Genomic DNA, 12,488 nt, shown 5'->3' with positions numbered 1-12,488 from the left:
TGAAAAACAGCAGAAATTTTGGTGAATTTTATCAAAATTTTGACGTTTTTTATCAGGAGACAAGGAAATTTTAACTCCAGTTTTGGGTTGCACGAATACCCAAAATCGACCATACAACATCTCTCCCCCTTTAAATTTTACCTTTTGTTCCTTCGCGATGAGTTGAGAGCTCAGTAAAAGTTGCTATCATGCACCAATTTTCGAACTTCAACCAGCAGAATGCTGACATCTCCATCGTCTAAAATCATCTTTCAGCAGAGATAAGAGAACATTTATTCTGTGAGGCTATAATCAGCTCCATTCAAATGATCCGGGCAATCTCACAATGTAGCCAGCATGACAGACGCAAACAAGGATTTTTTTCTCTGTGAGCAGAAAGATTTTAATAAAAGTCGTACAATTCGACTCTTTTTAAAAAAAACGTTGAATCAGCTTAACTCTTTACATCAAAGTGACATTCATCCCTGTTTGAGCAAAATACCAAAGAACCGGGGGGCAACCTTGACAACAACTCTCACTTTCCTACAAGGCTTCGCAATTGTTTTTTGAAAAATCGATCGTGACCGTGCGCATTTCTCCCTCCTTCCCCGCCGAGACGGGACCTTTTCATTTGTTTACTCGTTGTTCTCACAGAAGTGCACCATGTCCGGCGACGAATTGTAAGTAGTCTCTCCTGATAAATTGTGAATCCCTGGCCCTGTACATTGACAAGAGCGGCGCCCCTTTCTGTCTCCGTAATCCGGTGCATTGCGCGTGGAGGATGGAAATGATGCGGTAGGCCCGGCCGATGTGTGGGAGGCACGGCCTGCCGCAGCCCTGCCCCCGTACGCCGCGGCTCCGCCATCTTTGCTGCCGGGAAATGTGTTCGGCGTTTTCTTTCTAATAAATGCATTGTAGAAAGAGATGTCGGCATATGATGACGGCTCGCGCTCGGCCCGATTTGGGCCCGGCTCGCCTTTACATGTCGCTCTGTACGTGCGTCTGTCGATGCGCCTCGTGCGGCGTTCGGACCTAGCCTTCGCCTCGCCGCCGAGCCATGTGCGTGCTCTGTGCGCTGTGCGCTCAGCGACCATTGTCATCTCCCCCGGCTCTCTTGTCGTGCCTCTCGCATCGTCACACATTTCCTTGACCATGAGACGAGGCCGGATTAGATTTCGGTGCCTAGGCGGAGGCGCGCTGATGCTGAGACAGTTCCAGACTCTGTGGCTGGGTTTGTTAGGGACTGTACCGGGGTGGCTAGCCGGATCTTGGTCCTGTAATTGTTGTGGGCTTTTCCTTCGTCGGCGAATGGGTGGGACCTGTTTTAGCCTTTAGTTCGTCTGCCGTTAGGAATCTATATATTTAGTTTTGTTTACCTCATTCGGTTCTCCTATCGTATCAACTTATGGGTATTGTTGTCATGGCAACAAACTCTTGGGGAGAAGCCTTACAATGTCGGCATGAGATGCTGTTACGTTTTCATCCCCTATATAAGGCTTCAAATATGTAAACCCTGACTAACTCCAATCATTTTGTTTGTTTGGCAGAGCAATTCCTCCCCCTGTTCAGTGGGCGCAAAGAACACATGTGGTCTTCGTCACACTATGTGTGGAGGACTGCAAAAACCCTGACATTCAAATAGAAGCAGACAAAATTGTATTCAAGGGCACTGGTGGTACAGAAAAGAAGAAATATGAAATCACTATACCTCTCTTTAAAGAAATTGACCCTGAGGTATGTTGTCAATGTTATAGTTTTGTACCGGTTGTTTTCTTTTTGACTAATTTTTATCATGTTCTTTACAGAAATCAGTCAAGTTCATTAGGGACCGTAACATCGAACTAATCCTCAAGAAGAAGGAGGAAGGCCCTTACTGGACATATCTTCTTAAAGATAAAAAGAAGTACCACTGGCTAAAGGTTGACTTCAACAAATGGAAAGATGAGGATGACAGTGAAGACGAATTAAATGTAGGCGGAGGCGGTGGAGAGGACTTAGAAGAGGTTTGTACTTCATCTCTCATTCACCTGGAAGAGTTTATGTATTGGTTTTAATATGTTGCCTTTTTTTATTTCTAGATGATGAGACAGATGGGTGGTCTCGGAGGAATGGGAGGAGGTGCCAAGCCTGACTTCAATGACCTAGTTCCCTCAGATGAAGAGGGGCCAGACTCTGACGATGAGGAGTTACCGGACCTTGTGTAACTGAAGTGTCACCTATAATCAAAACACTAATGCAAAGAAGGCTGACAATTTTTCGCTTTAGATGGACCATCTGAAACGATTGCTATCTCTGAAATGAAACCCTTGTACCACCAGCTGTTTCCTTGTGCTGGTATATCCCAAGCAATAGTAGCCAATATTTCAACATTTCTTACATGCTGCTTTTTTATTATTAGCTTATGAATGATTCAGTTCTTTTGTGTTTGAGTCTTTAAAAGTTTGGCTGCCATTGCTCTTGTATGGTGATATTAGCTATGCAGGACAGGGAGGAATGTGTACATGGTAGCAATATATGTTGTCACTTATCAAAGGCCATGGAACATGTGTTGGTGTTATGTCATGTATGTTTTAAATGTTTTACTTTAGTACCCACCTCTGTGTTTGCTTTTTCCTTCCCTACCATCCTATTAAATTTGTATGTGGATCATTATGTACAAAGTATGTATTTCTTACACTTTTGCATAAACTTTGATACTAGGCTCAGTTTTATAAATGTAAGCCATAGTAGTCCCTTAAGAGTGGTGATAGTTAAGTTCTTTACATTTGAAACAAGTGATCAAAACCCACCAAGTCTTATAATTGCGGAATTGCATTGTTGGCCCCCCCTTAATCTGTGTCATGTTACCTTTTGCAAAATATTTTAATTTATTCCCTCATTGAGTTTTGTGCACTGCAATTGTTTTCATTCCTTACTGTAAGCATTCTTGATATAAAACATTAAATACCCCAGCATTGATACATTCTTTTTAAAACGTGTAATGTTTTTAACCCATTATTCAAAGACAAATTTAAGGCTCAAGATTTTATTTACATACAAGGAAGACTAGTTAATTTTATTTACATACAAGGAAGACTAGTTAACTTAAATTTGAACATTCCGAAAGATGAGCTGCAGACTGGTGTACTAACAAGTGTGTCAACCAGTCTGTATTGGCCAGTCACTGAACCGGATACTTTGAACAGACTAGAATGCGTAAGATTTTGCATGAGAATTCCAACAGTTACTGTAATGCCTTGGTTGTAAAATTTAGCTAACAGTACAAAGAAATATTTTTCTAGCAAGTCAAAAAATAATTAAATCAATGATTTGCTCAATCATTAGTATCACAGAATGCTAAACCTCTCTAGGGACCAGTTTCTGGAGAGACATTTAAAAGGTCACATTGTCTACAAATGTAATGATAACCAGACGCTATGACATGGTAGACAACTTGCATTCAATGTGTTGCTGGGCAGCCTGAAAAATAACTCATGCTGTGTCAATCATATGCATCAAATTAAAATTATACCTAGATAGAAGTTAGTTAACATATACACAAAATAAAATCACATCACAATTGAGAATAAATTTTCCAAAATGCTTAAATAGAGAAGCAAATTAGGGGAATGGAACATGGATAAAGTACAACAAACAATCAAGCAACATGTGAGAGAAAAAGAATATGCACTACAAAATCGAGATAAAGTGTGAGATTTCATTAGAGATCCTTTTCATAGAAGAATCTGCATAAACAGCAAAAATAAAATATCCAAACACGTGGCAGCACAGAAATAATTCATTGATCATGCCTAAATGAATGATAAATCATGAAATAATACCACAATTCACAGTTAAAACATAGAAGCTACAGCAACAACCTAAGACTATCTCCTGTTTTGGTTTGTGATGCTCAATCCAATTCATAGCTTATCCTTGGCAAAACTAGTGGGTGGGTAGACAATAACCAATAATGAGGAAAGTCTCAGCATTAAGGTTGCATCCATCTCTTGCTCAGAATATTCACTTTCCAAAGAAAATGTCTTGGAGACATTCATCTTTGCAGTTCATGGGCCACATAACATTGAACTGAAGCTTACATTTTTAATTCATTAAATGAAGTCAGCACAAATTCACTGGGCTCATTGGCAAAAGAGAGAGCAAATATAAAAATAACAAAACTGTTGGCACAGGTCATTGTTGGCCGCAAATACAAAATCAAAGTATAATGTGTACAAAAAATATATATATATGTTCTAAAAGACAATTCTCTGAGGCTGAACAACAACTAAGGTAGAAAATACCATGCAAATATTGAGGCTGCACTCCCAGTGAAACTCCATTCCCAATTAACTATAAATATACATAAAAAGTCTTCAAAGCTGGTATGGATCTCAACCCAACAGTTCAATAAATATTGATTTTTTTGGTTATGGTTTTTCGGCACATGTGACATATTTTCAACGTATGAGAACACTTGTCACAGGCACTATGGCCACACAGAAAAACAACATTACGTCGCCTCTCCATACAAATTGAACAGCAATGAGCTTCTTCAATTTCAGCTATTTTGCTTTCTAGGTAGCGCAACCTCTCTGCGCTAGGTTGTCGAGATTTACAAGCAATTATTCTGCCATCTGGAAAAACACAAATTTAATTAGATTTTTTAATTGATAAATTAGTTTATCACCTCCTATTGATGTACCTTGGGTTAATCTTCTGGTAATGTTTTGTCCACACTTCAGACATTTTTTCATTCTGGAGGAACAGTCTTCACAAGCAATTCTATGCATACAGGGTTCAAATTTGACATTTTGATCAGCAAGTTCAGAGCAAACCATGCATTCAACAGGAATGGGTCGCTCAACTACATCAGGATCCGAGGAGGTGGATGGATTAGAATGACTGCTGGCACTGGCACGACTTTGGCGTTGGGATCTAGAAGGAGTTGATTGTGGCTTTTGATCAGCTTCAGGATCAGATGATCCACTTGGTAAAGTACTTGAATGAGGATAATTTCCAAAAATGTCCAATTGCAAAAGAGGAGAGGCTCTCTCCCCACTCCCAGAGCCAACACCAGCAGCAACTTCTGACGAAAAACTGCAAACAAAATATGATGATTGCATTTTACAATGACCACAGTGGTCATTGAGGTCTAGCTAAAAATCTTACCTTCTTTGTGTAACATATTTCTTAAGAACTTCCTGCAGTGTTTGATCATTCACCAAATCAAGAGGAGTTTTTCCTTTCTTATTTTGCTTATCCAGAGAGCATCCTTCTTGAATCAGATAACAAGCCACAGCAATAGCAACTGGATGCTGCACACCAGCTCGCCCAACAAGCATTGAATAGATCTGTAATAGTTTAATAAGGTAATTTCGAATTGGCAAGACTATTTAACAGGAAATTCATAAGTTCATGCTGGGAGCCATTACCCCATAAATAGTAGGAGCTTCTAGTTCATTTACTTCCGACACAGCAATACTAGACCGCTTCTTAAGAGCCAGGTGAAGTGCTGTATCACCATCCCCATCTTCTGCATGAATATCAGCTCTTAGAGATACACAAAGCTCCACTAAAGAGCAATGCCCCTACAAATAATGAATTGGTTATCAGTTTCAAGTTTTGATGTCAATCCAGGGAAGGACTTAAAGGATTTGACTCACTTGACAAACAGCTAAAATCAATGGTGTCTGCCGTCTATTGTTCCTCAAATCTACCTCAGCCTGTCCTTGAACAAGAAGAGTTTCTGCAACTGCACGATGCCCATTGAGACAGGCTAAATGTAATGCAGCAAAGCCATCATCCTTCTTAACGTCAACAAGTTGTCGAGAACGTAACAGGAGTTTTTCTGTAGCTCTAAATAAATAGAAGAACATTTACATTTGATAACATAACACTCAAGTGCTTAATTTTCAATACACAAAATAAATTTAAGCTGCAATACATAGTAGAGTACCGTACTTACAAGCTGTTGCCTTTCAAAGCAGCATGGTGCAATACATTAAATCCACGCTTATTTTTAAGAGTGAAGTCAAGCCCAGGAACATTACAGAGCATTTCTGTTATTTCTAAATTTTCCTTGCTGATTGCATCATGAAGAGCAGTATCACCGTAGGAATCCTAAAAGACGTAATTGATCAGAAAATTGTCAAAGTGAAGCTTTACTTAAAAGAGGTTTTTCACAAGACAGTTAATTCCAAAACCCTCCTACCTGAATATTAGCATTACTCTTCCACTTAAGTAACACTCGAACACAGTTGACATGCTGTTTGTTAATAGCGACATGCAATGCAGTGCATGAACCTTTATTTGTTGCATCACGATCTGATCCTGCCTTAAGTAACAAATCCATAATCTCTGGCTGATTACTGGTATTTGAAAAGAAAAGTTAAGACAAATGATTAATGTCATCTCAATCAACATTATAAATGGGGGAATAAAAAAATTACCCAAAAGCAGCATAATGAAGAGCAGTATCTCCATCGTCATCTGTCAACGATAATGAAGCCCCAAGCATTAACAAAAGCTGTACCATCTGTGCATGTCCTTGATGTGAGGCTACTTGCAAACAAGTTCGACATTTTGATTTGCAGTCAACCTATAATTAAACACAAGAAACATTGTGCAATAACCATAGAGATAATGCAAATAGGACATTTTTAAAAATACCAGTCAAAATTTTCAGCTCTTATACTTTTTCGGGGTGTTTCAGCAGATAGTCTTGAACAGCCGCTAAATGGCCCTGAGCAGCCTCTCTTACGACATCTAATGTGCCATCTTCCTGACTACAAGGATCTTTCAAAGTTGACAGGAGAGATGTCAATGGATCTAAAAATAACAAAAAATAAACAAGTCATAATTCAATGCAAAACTTAGAAAGAGACATAAAGGTAGACACAATTGATGTCAAATGAAGCAGCTGAAGCAGCATTTAGCAAAGTAAGATGAGACGTACTGTCACGATCTTCTCTTGATAACTCAGTATTTGTATTATCTTGGTCTACTGAATTCTGAGGAACAAGTTGGACACTTAATGGATTTAAAGTCCATGTCTGACCAGCTATGGACACTCTAAGATCTCCATCAGAGTATATCTTCACAACCTTGCCCACTTTACCTAAAGCCTGAGGCATAGAGAACAGAAGCAGTGAAAAGGTTCCAAACTATTACTTAATTATATAAAAGTGCTAAGGATGCTTACACTTTTCATAACTTCAATCCATTCACCATGTCCCTTCTGGTATTCTTTGACTTTATCTGTGTCATGAATAACACGTACACAATCACCTACAGAAAAGCAATTCCGTTTTGTCAAAGCTTCTGGGTTAAAAGTCCATCGATGATTACATCCCTCATATTGAACTCGAATATCTCCTCTTTCTGTTACTCGATGTACTGTTCCAACCTTTCCAATGTACTGTCGGAACACACATATTACTTGAGAAAAACTCTTAAAAGCACCATCATTTTATTAAAATGTAACGCAAAGTAACATACTTGGGCCATTCTAGGATTCCATCCACCATGTCCTTCTTGCATAGTTTTCAGTGTCTCAACATCTTTGTTAACTTTCACTTTGTCCCCAACACTAAATGTTAGAGGTGAAGGAGCACCCAAAAGCCTGTTGGCTAGAGCTCCAACTAAAACGTGTTCAAGTCCTTGTCCTATGAAATTGGAATTTTGTGTTTAATTTTAGATAAAATGGTGGCTGTTTTAAAATTATTTAAAAAAATAAAAAAAAATAAAAAAAACAAGGGAATTTCATATGACAACAAACCCAGTATAGGTAGATGCTCTCGGTAGTAGAAACCTCCAAACGCTGGTTTAACACATCTCAAATCCACTTTGCCCTTGTGACCCAAGCGATAAACATTTGTAGAACCTTTAGTCCAAGTCACATTTGCAACAGATCTCCCTGATTCATTGTCCCATCCACGTATGTCAGTGACCTTACCAGTGCGACCTGTTGAAAGACAAAATGCAAATTAGCAAAATCATGCACTGGTACAAAGGTAAAATTGTAACAAAACATAAGTTAGATAAAATTTCTTTTTAAATACAGTACCTTCTCCACCATCTTGGTTTCCCCAGTCCCAATCATAACCTCGTACAACTTTGGCACCTATGAAAATCCCTTCAAGCCGTACCTTAGTTTCTTCTTTCCTCGGACCAACAAGAACACTGTAAAAAGGCAATCGTGAGATTTCACATTAGTCAAACTTAAAAACCTAAGGAGGAGTCTTGGGACTGTCTACAAGTAAATATTATTCATTTATATTCATTTAACCAAGCTATTGTTGTAATTATTTTACCCAATGGAGGAGGCATTTTCAAATCTCTGGAACATATGCGAGGTGTCATGTACGTCAGACATATAACACTCGGTGCACAGGTCATAATCAGGACACTGCTCACACTTCCAATGTATTCCCATTATTCCACATTGATTGCAGCCATCACAAACAATATTTGGGTGCTTCACACCTGTAATTATTAAGAAGTCAAGAATCAGTAACATGAATTCCAAATAAAGTAGAATGTCTTAAAAATGAGAATAAATTTGTTTCCTTGATAGAAATTTATTTACCAGCAGGAGCATTGTCAATTATGCGCAGATCGAAAGAGCCCTCGTAGCCCACACGGTAGTTTGTGCGCATTCCTCCATCCCATTGCACAACAACTGTTTTATCAGGGGATGCTAGACTTCCAGCTCGCCCAACTTCAACCACTGTCCCTACATGACCCTCGCCTTCATCCTGGTCACCCCACTTCCAATCAGGTCCTCGTACTGTACGTATTCCTACTTCCATTATAATTTAGGGTAAACAGTCACAGAAACTGATTTGCAAAGAAGATTTTGGATACAGTATTCCTGAAAAAAAAAAATCAAGTCAAATCAGTGTGTTTTTGCACAGGTATACAAAGCACATTAAAATACTACGAACAAGCTATGGGTATGCCGAAGTGACAACAAGTAGAAGAGGGAGGGAGGTGGAAAAATCTCCAATCACAAATAAATTACTGATAAATTTTTGATATTGAGAGATCTATAAGACTAAATTGACTAGCAGGGGACTCGAAAATAACTTTAAAGTGTGATCTTAATGCCATAACCAAACTCTAAAAGTTTCTCTCCTCCTAAAAGCCACTGACAACTTGCCGAAAAACATAACAAAGGGGAGATCAAAACGGCAATGGATAAAATAAGCGACCGTACCATCAAGCCGTATGGAACAGAGACGAACTTGCGAGTCTTGGAAGGGTATTTACGTTGTGGGAATTTCCCATGAAAACATCATCACTGGTCAATGAGTCATCGGCTGAGACCCCTTCACTTGTGGAGAAATTACCGGGCATATTACAAGGTGGTGACAGTCTCGCTGGCTTTCATGTAGCGACCAAACACTAGCACACTAGAAAAACACAACCAATAAAGATATATTACTGCCAATTTTAATGTACACAACAACTAAATTCGTCATCCATCTTTAAAGTTTACCGAAAAAGAGTAGGCACTACACCGACTGCAATAAAAAAACGCACTTACACAGATTCTAGTCACTTTCTATCGATGGAACTAAGCTTCATTTCTAGAGAAAAGTCAAAATTAGGCATGAGAAAAATGTTGTCTTTTCGACTAGGTGGTTCTTTTACATCCATTAAACCAGCCATAAAATTGTCTTCCCCGGCGTAACAGTTGGTAAGCGACTGGGGGACGACTTATCATTTTTCGGCGCCAAAATACGAATGTAGCCGTTCGAAGGGCCCGTGTTCTCATCCCCATCATCAACATCAACCTCTGAAGCGAGAGGCTTACGCTTGATTCAAGTTTCAAAATTGAGTTACCTCGAGAAAAGTTCCAATAAAATTGACACAAATTGGGTGAAAGTCTTTATTTAAAAAAAAATAATTTGCAGAAAGAACTCACAAAATAGAAAATGAAACGAAGGTGAAACCACAGCTGTTGCAGAGCACATATGAAGAGCACATGTACAGCACATATAAACAAACGCTAGGTAAAAAAGTGAAAGCAAGCAAAGTAAAAGAAAAAAAACATGGGGAAAACATTTTTAAAAAATATAATTCAGTTTACAGCTGTGCTTAAAGAAACTGGAAAAAGACAGAGGGGACACGAAATCAAGAAAAATTTATAACCAATACGGATGGCAGACAGAACAAAATAAGCATTACACGCAAACGACTTTGACTGGAACACATATAGTAAGCCATTTTTGTGAGGTAAAATTTAGTTAATGAAAGATCCAGCAAAAACATAACTTAGTAAATACAGAGTGTATGGACAGAAATTGCAATTTTGAAGAGAGAAGCATTCTTTCTTTTACAGGATAGACAGTAAGTCCTTCTTTCTTATATGGGAGAACAAGAGAAATACCCACAAGAGGTTGAAGTTTCAGTCATATCCGGCGTTCACTTAACACAGCAAACTGTAATTACTGGCAGTGTTATTACGTTTAAAAAACAACAAAAAAACATTGATTATCATCCACATCTTTGGTCGCCAACATGTCAAATAGAAATAGGGAAAAAAAGGAAGGGGATAGGTAAATAAAAAGAGAAAAACATAATAAACATTTTTAACATCAAAAATAGAGGTAAGGCACAAGGCAAAGGAATTGATCAACATCAGGAAAAGCTAATCCAATGTTGAAAAAGCTAAAGAAACCACATTAGCAACAAAGCCAATTTAAGTCTCAAACATTCATTTTCTTTTCCTTAATTCTCTCATAAGGAAAACTCTGTTAAATCCAATTCAGGTAGATACTTCAAAGTAAAGGCTGGGAACAAGTTGAATCATCAGACAAATTCAAACCTGAATGCACATCACTCTCAAACCATTATGTGGATCTCTAACTAATGCCACAAGAAATTTTGGATCCCAAATTTTGTTTTTGCCTGTATATATTAAGACCTAAAATTGTAAGTGAAGGTGTGCTGAGAATGAAGTACGAATGAGTATTGCCTCTTCCAAAGTTTAACGGGAAAGATAAGAAATTGTTTATGTACCTTGTTCCCTTGAAGTCAAAACAACGAAAGACATAATACATAAGAACAAAAAATTCAGATAAATATTAGGTATACATCACATAACAGGCCCTAGCTTCAATCAAGCCGGGACAAATACAAGCAAAATGGCACTTTGCTATACAGAGGTTTACATACTCCTTTAAATGCACCTCCTTAATATCTATTTCCAAAATACTAGAGACAATAAATATAAGTGCAAGCCTTTAAGTCCAGCAACAAGCAAGATTTTTCGCATTTTCCAAAATATTCATCTTCTTAAGTCAAATGTAATGATACATGGAATGAAACCAACTGATCCACAAGGAAAAATTGAATAAATATGATGGTAATATGTTCTCACCTAAAAATTTAGTTCATATTTCTATTAACTAGGCAAGTCATTTAAAAATTACATGGATAGGCAGAAGGACAAAGAGTCTTGCATAGGAAACAAAACACAGTTAGGTTGCAATTGTCTAGAATCGGGTGACAACTAAAATGTGTTTAAAGAAAATCTTTAAGCCACAGAGATAGTATTGAGGCCCAGAATATTCAATCACAAATATCTTACATTTAGTCTTAGAATGACGGAAGATAACTGGATAGAAGAGAACTAGGTTCAAGTTAGGTAAGTCAAGTTTTCGAAATTGCTTACTATTTCACTTCATACAAATAAGGCACACTCGGATTTTGCAAACACAGCGACAAGTAAAAGGTCCTAGTTCTCCAATCGGAATGATGGCTTGAATCCAATGTGCTGTAGCTGTAGTTAGTTAAGAGACCACAGATAAAGCAAATATTAAACAGAGCATTAAATTTAAAAAAGATACAACATAAAACACCATCAACAATTTCAGGTTCTCTTGGTGTTTGGTTCATCTTCACAACTACCTGACAAAATAAAATCTTACAAAAATAAGTTACACTTAAGAAATATACTTAAAAGAAAGCTGGAACATTGGCAACTTTAGTATTTAAGAAGAAAATCGGTGAATACTCAGTTATAAGAGTACAAATAAAAACATCATTAATTTGTGAAAGCATGAATAGGAATACTATTCTTTAATTTAAATACTCATGAGAGCTGCATTTGATCTTGACTTAGAAGCATTTCAAAGCAATGCATCATATAGCAACATTTCTGCCTTACAATGATTGATTGAACAAATCACATGCACTACACAATTGCGCGCACTCACACACACACACACAAACACACACACACACACAGTCATTCTTTCAGACAAAAAGTCTCCTACTGCATGTACCTTGAGTCTATTTCAAAGTTCGCTACAATTTTTACATCATTTGTTCAGCTTTACAGACTTGTCTACAACATGATGACACTTTCAGTCTATAAGATAGGTGGTTCATTGTCACCTTGAGGTACAAGGTCAGGATAAAAGATCGGCATGCTACATCCAAATGCTAAGAAATTTTTCCTTTTCTGTACATGTGTTGGGAATTTTACAACTCACAGGAACAAGCAAATGACGAAACCA

At 37.9% G+C, this 12,488-nt stretch overlaps 3 protein-coding genes across 5 annotated transcripts in view; 1 reads left to right on the top strand and 2 right to left on the bottom strand.

Moving 5' to 3' along the window:
• Positions 1 to 503: 503 nt before the first annotated feature.
• On the top strand, positions 504 to 2,939 carry LOC117640582 (prostaglandin E synthase 3). Of its 2 annotated transcripts, none has more exons than XM_034377205.1 (4): positions 504 to 659; positions 1,527 to 1,713; positions 1,785 to 1,982; positions 2,058 to 2,939. In XM_034377205.1, exons 1-4 carry the CDS (start codon positions 643 to 645, stop codon positions 2,181 to 2,183), a joined length of 528 nt encoding a protein of 175 aa, XP_034233096.1. In that variant the 5' UTR covers positions 504 to 642; the 3' UTR covers positions 2,184 to 2,939. The 2 variants fall into 2 exon arrangements, with proteins under 2 accessions (XP_034233096.1, XP_034233197.1); XM_034377306.1 differs by lacking the exon at positions 504 to 659 and adding an exon at positions 683 to 774.
• A 454-nt stretch (positions 2,940 to 3,393) lies between these two features.
• Positions 3,394 to 9,471, bottom strand: LOC117640377 (E3 ubiquitin-protein ligase MIB2). 2 transcript variants are annotated; one of them, XM_034376887.1, is made up of 17 exons: positions 9,179 to 9,471; positions 8,549 to 8,833; positions 8,274 to 8,445; positions 8,027 to 8,142; positions 7,739 to 7,924; positions 7,459 to 7,625; positions 7,163 to 7,378; positions 6,917 to 7,085; positions 6,656 to 6,789; positions 6,411 to 6,559; positions 6,173 to 6,329; positions 5,927 to 6,081; positions 5,625 to 5,817; positions 5,394 to 5,549; positions 5,131 to 5,312; positions 4,664 to 5,058; positions 3,394 to 4,595 (listed from the first exon to the last, which is right to left on the bottom strand). In XM_034376887.1, the coding sequence occupies exons 2-17, from the start codon at positions 8,769 to 8,771 to the stop codon at positions 4,366 to 4,368; spliced, it is 3,000 nt and encodes a 999-aa protein (XP_034232778.1). In that variant the 5' UTR covers positions 8,772 to 8,833; positions 9,179 to 9,471; the 3' UTR covers positions 3,394 to 4,365. The 2 variants fall into 2 exon arrangements, with proteins under 2 accessions (XP_034232778.1, XP_034232851.1); XM_034376960.1 differs by having other exon boundaries at positions 9,312 to 9,465.
• Positions 9,472 to 9,839: 368 nt separating this feature from the next.
• LOC117640517 (ceramide synthase 5) overlaps positions 9,840 to 12,488 on the bottom strand; it is a gene marked incomplete in the record, with an annotated part of 3,438 nt that continues 789 nt past the window's right edge. The window contains 1 exon segment of the mRNA XM_034377079.1: positions 9,840 to 12,435.

This window comes from Thrips palmi, unplaced genomic scaffold (assembly GCF_012932325.1).
Source record: "Thrips palmi isolate BJ-2018 unplaced genomic scaffold, TpBJ-2018v1 HiC_scaffold_1, whole genome shotgun sequence".
NCBI lineage: Eukaryota > Metazoa > Arthropoda > Insecta > Thysanoptera > Thripidae > Thrips > Thrips palmi.
This window is presented reverse-complemented; position numbering and strand designations above follow the sequence as displayed.

Excerpts from the sequence above, each read along its gene's own strand:
- LOC117640582 (XM_034377205.1), top strand. Across the intron at positions 1,714-1,784 it reads TTAAAGAAATTGACCCTGAG|AAATCAGTCAAGTTCATTAG; the intron begins GTATGTTGTCAA and ends TGTTCTTTACAG. Across the intron at positions 1,983-2,057 it reads GTGGAGAGGACTTAGAAGAG|ATGATGAGACAGATGGGTGG; the intron begins GTTTGTACTTCA and ends TTTTATTTCTAG.
- LOC117640377 (XM_034376887.1), bottom strand. The coding sequence starts at position 8,771 with ATGGAAGTAGGAATACGTACAGTACGAGGACCTGATTGGAAGTGGGGT. Across the intron at positions 7,086-7,162 it reads GGATTGAAGTTATGAAAAGT|GCTTTAGGTAAAGTGGGCAA; the intron begins GTAAGCATCCTT and ends TCTATGCCTCAG. Across the intron at positions 5,550-5,624 it reads TGATTTTAGCTGTTTGTCAA|GGGCATTGCTCTTTAGTGGA; the intron begins GTGAGTCAAATC and ends CATTATTTGTAG.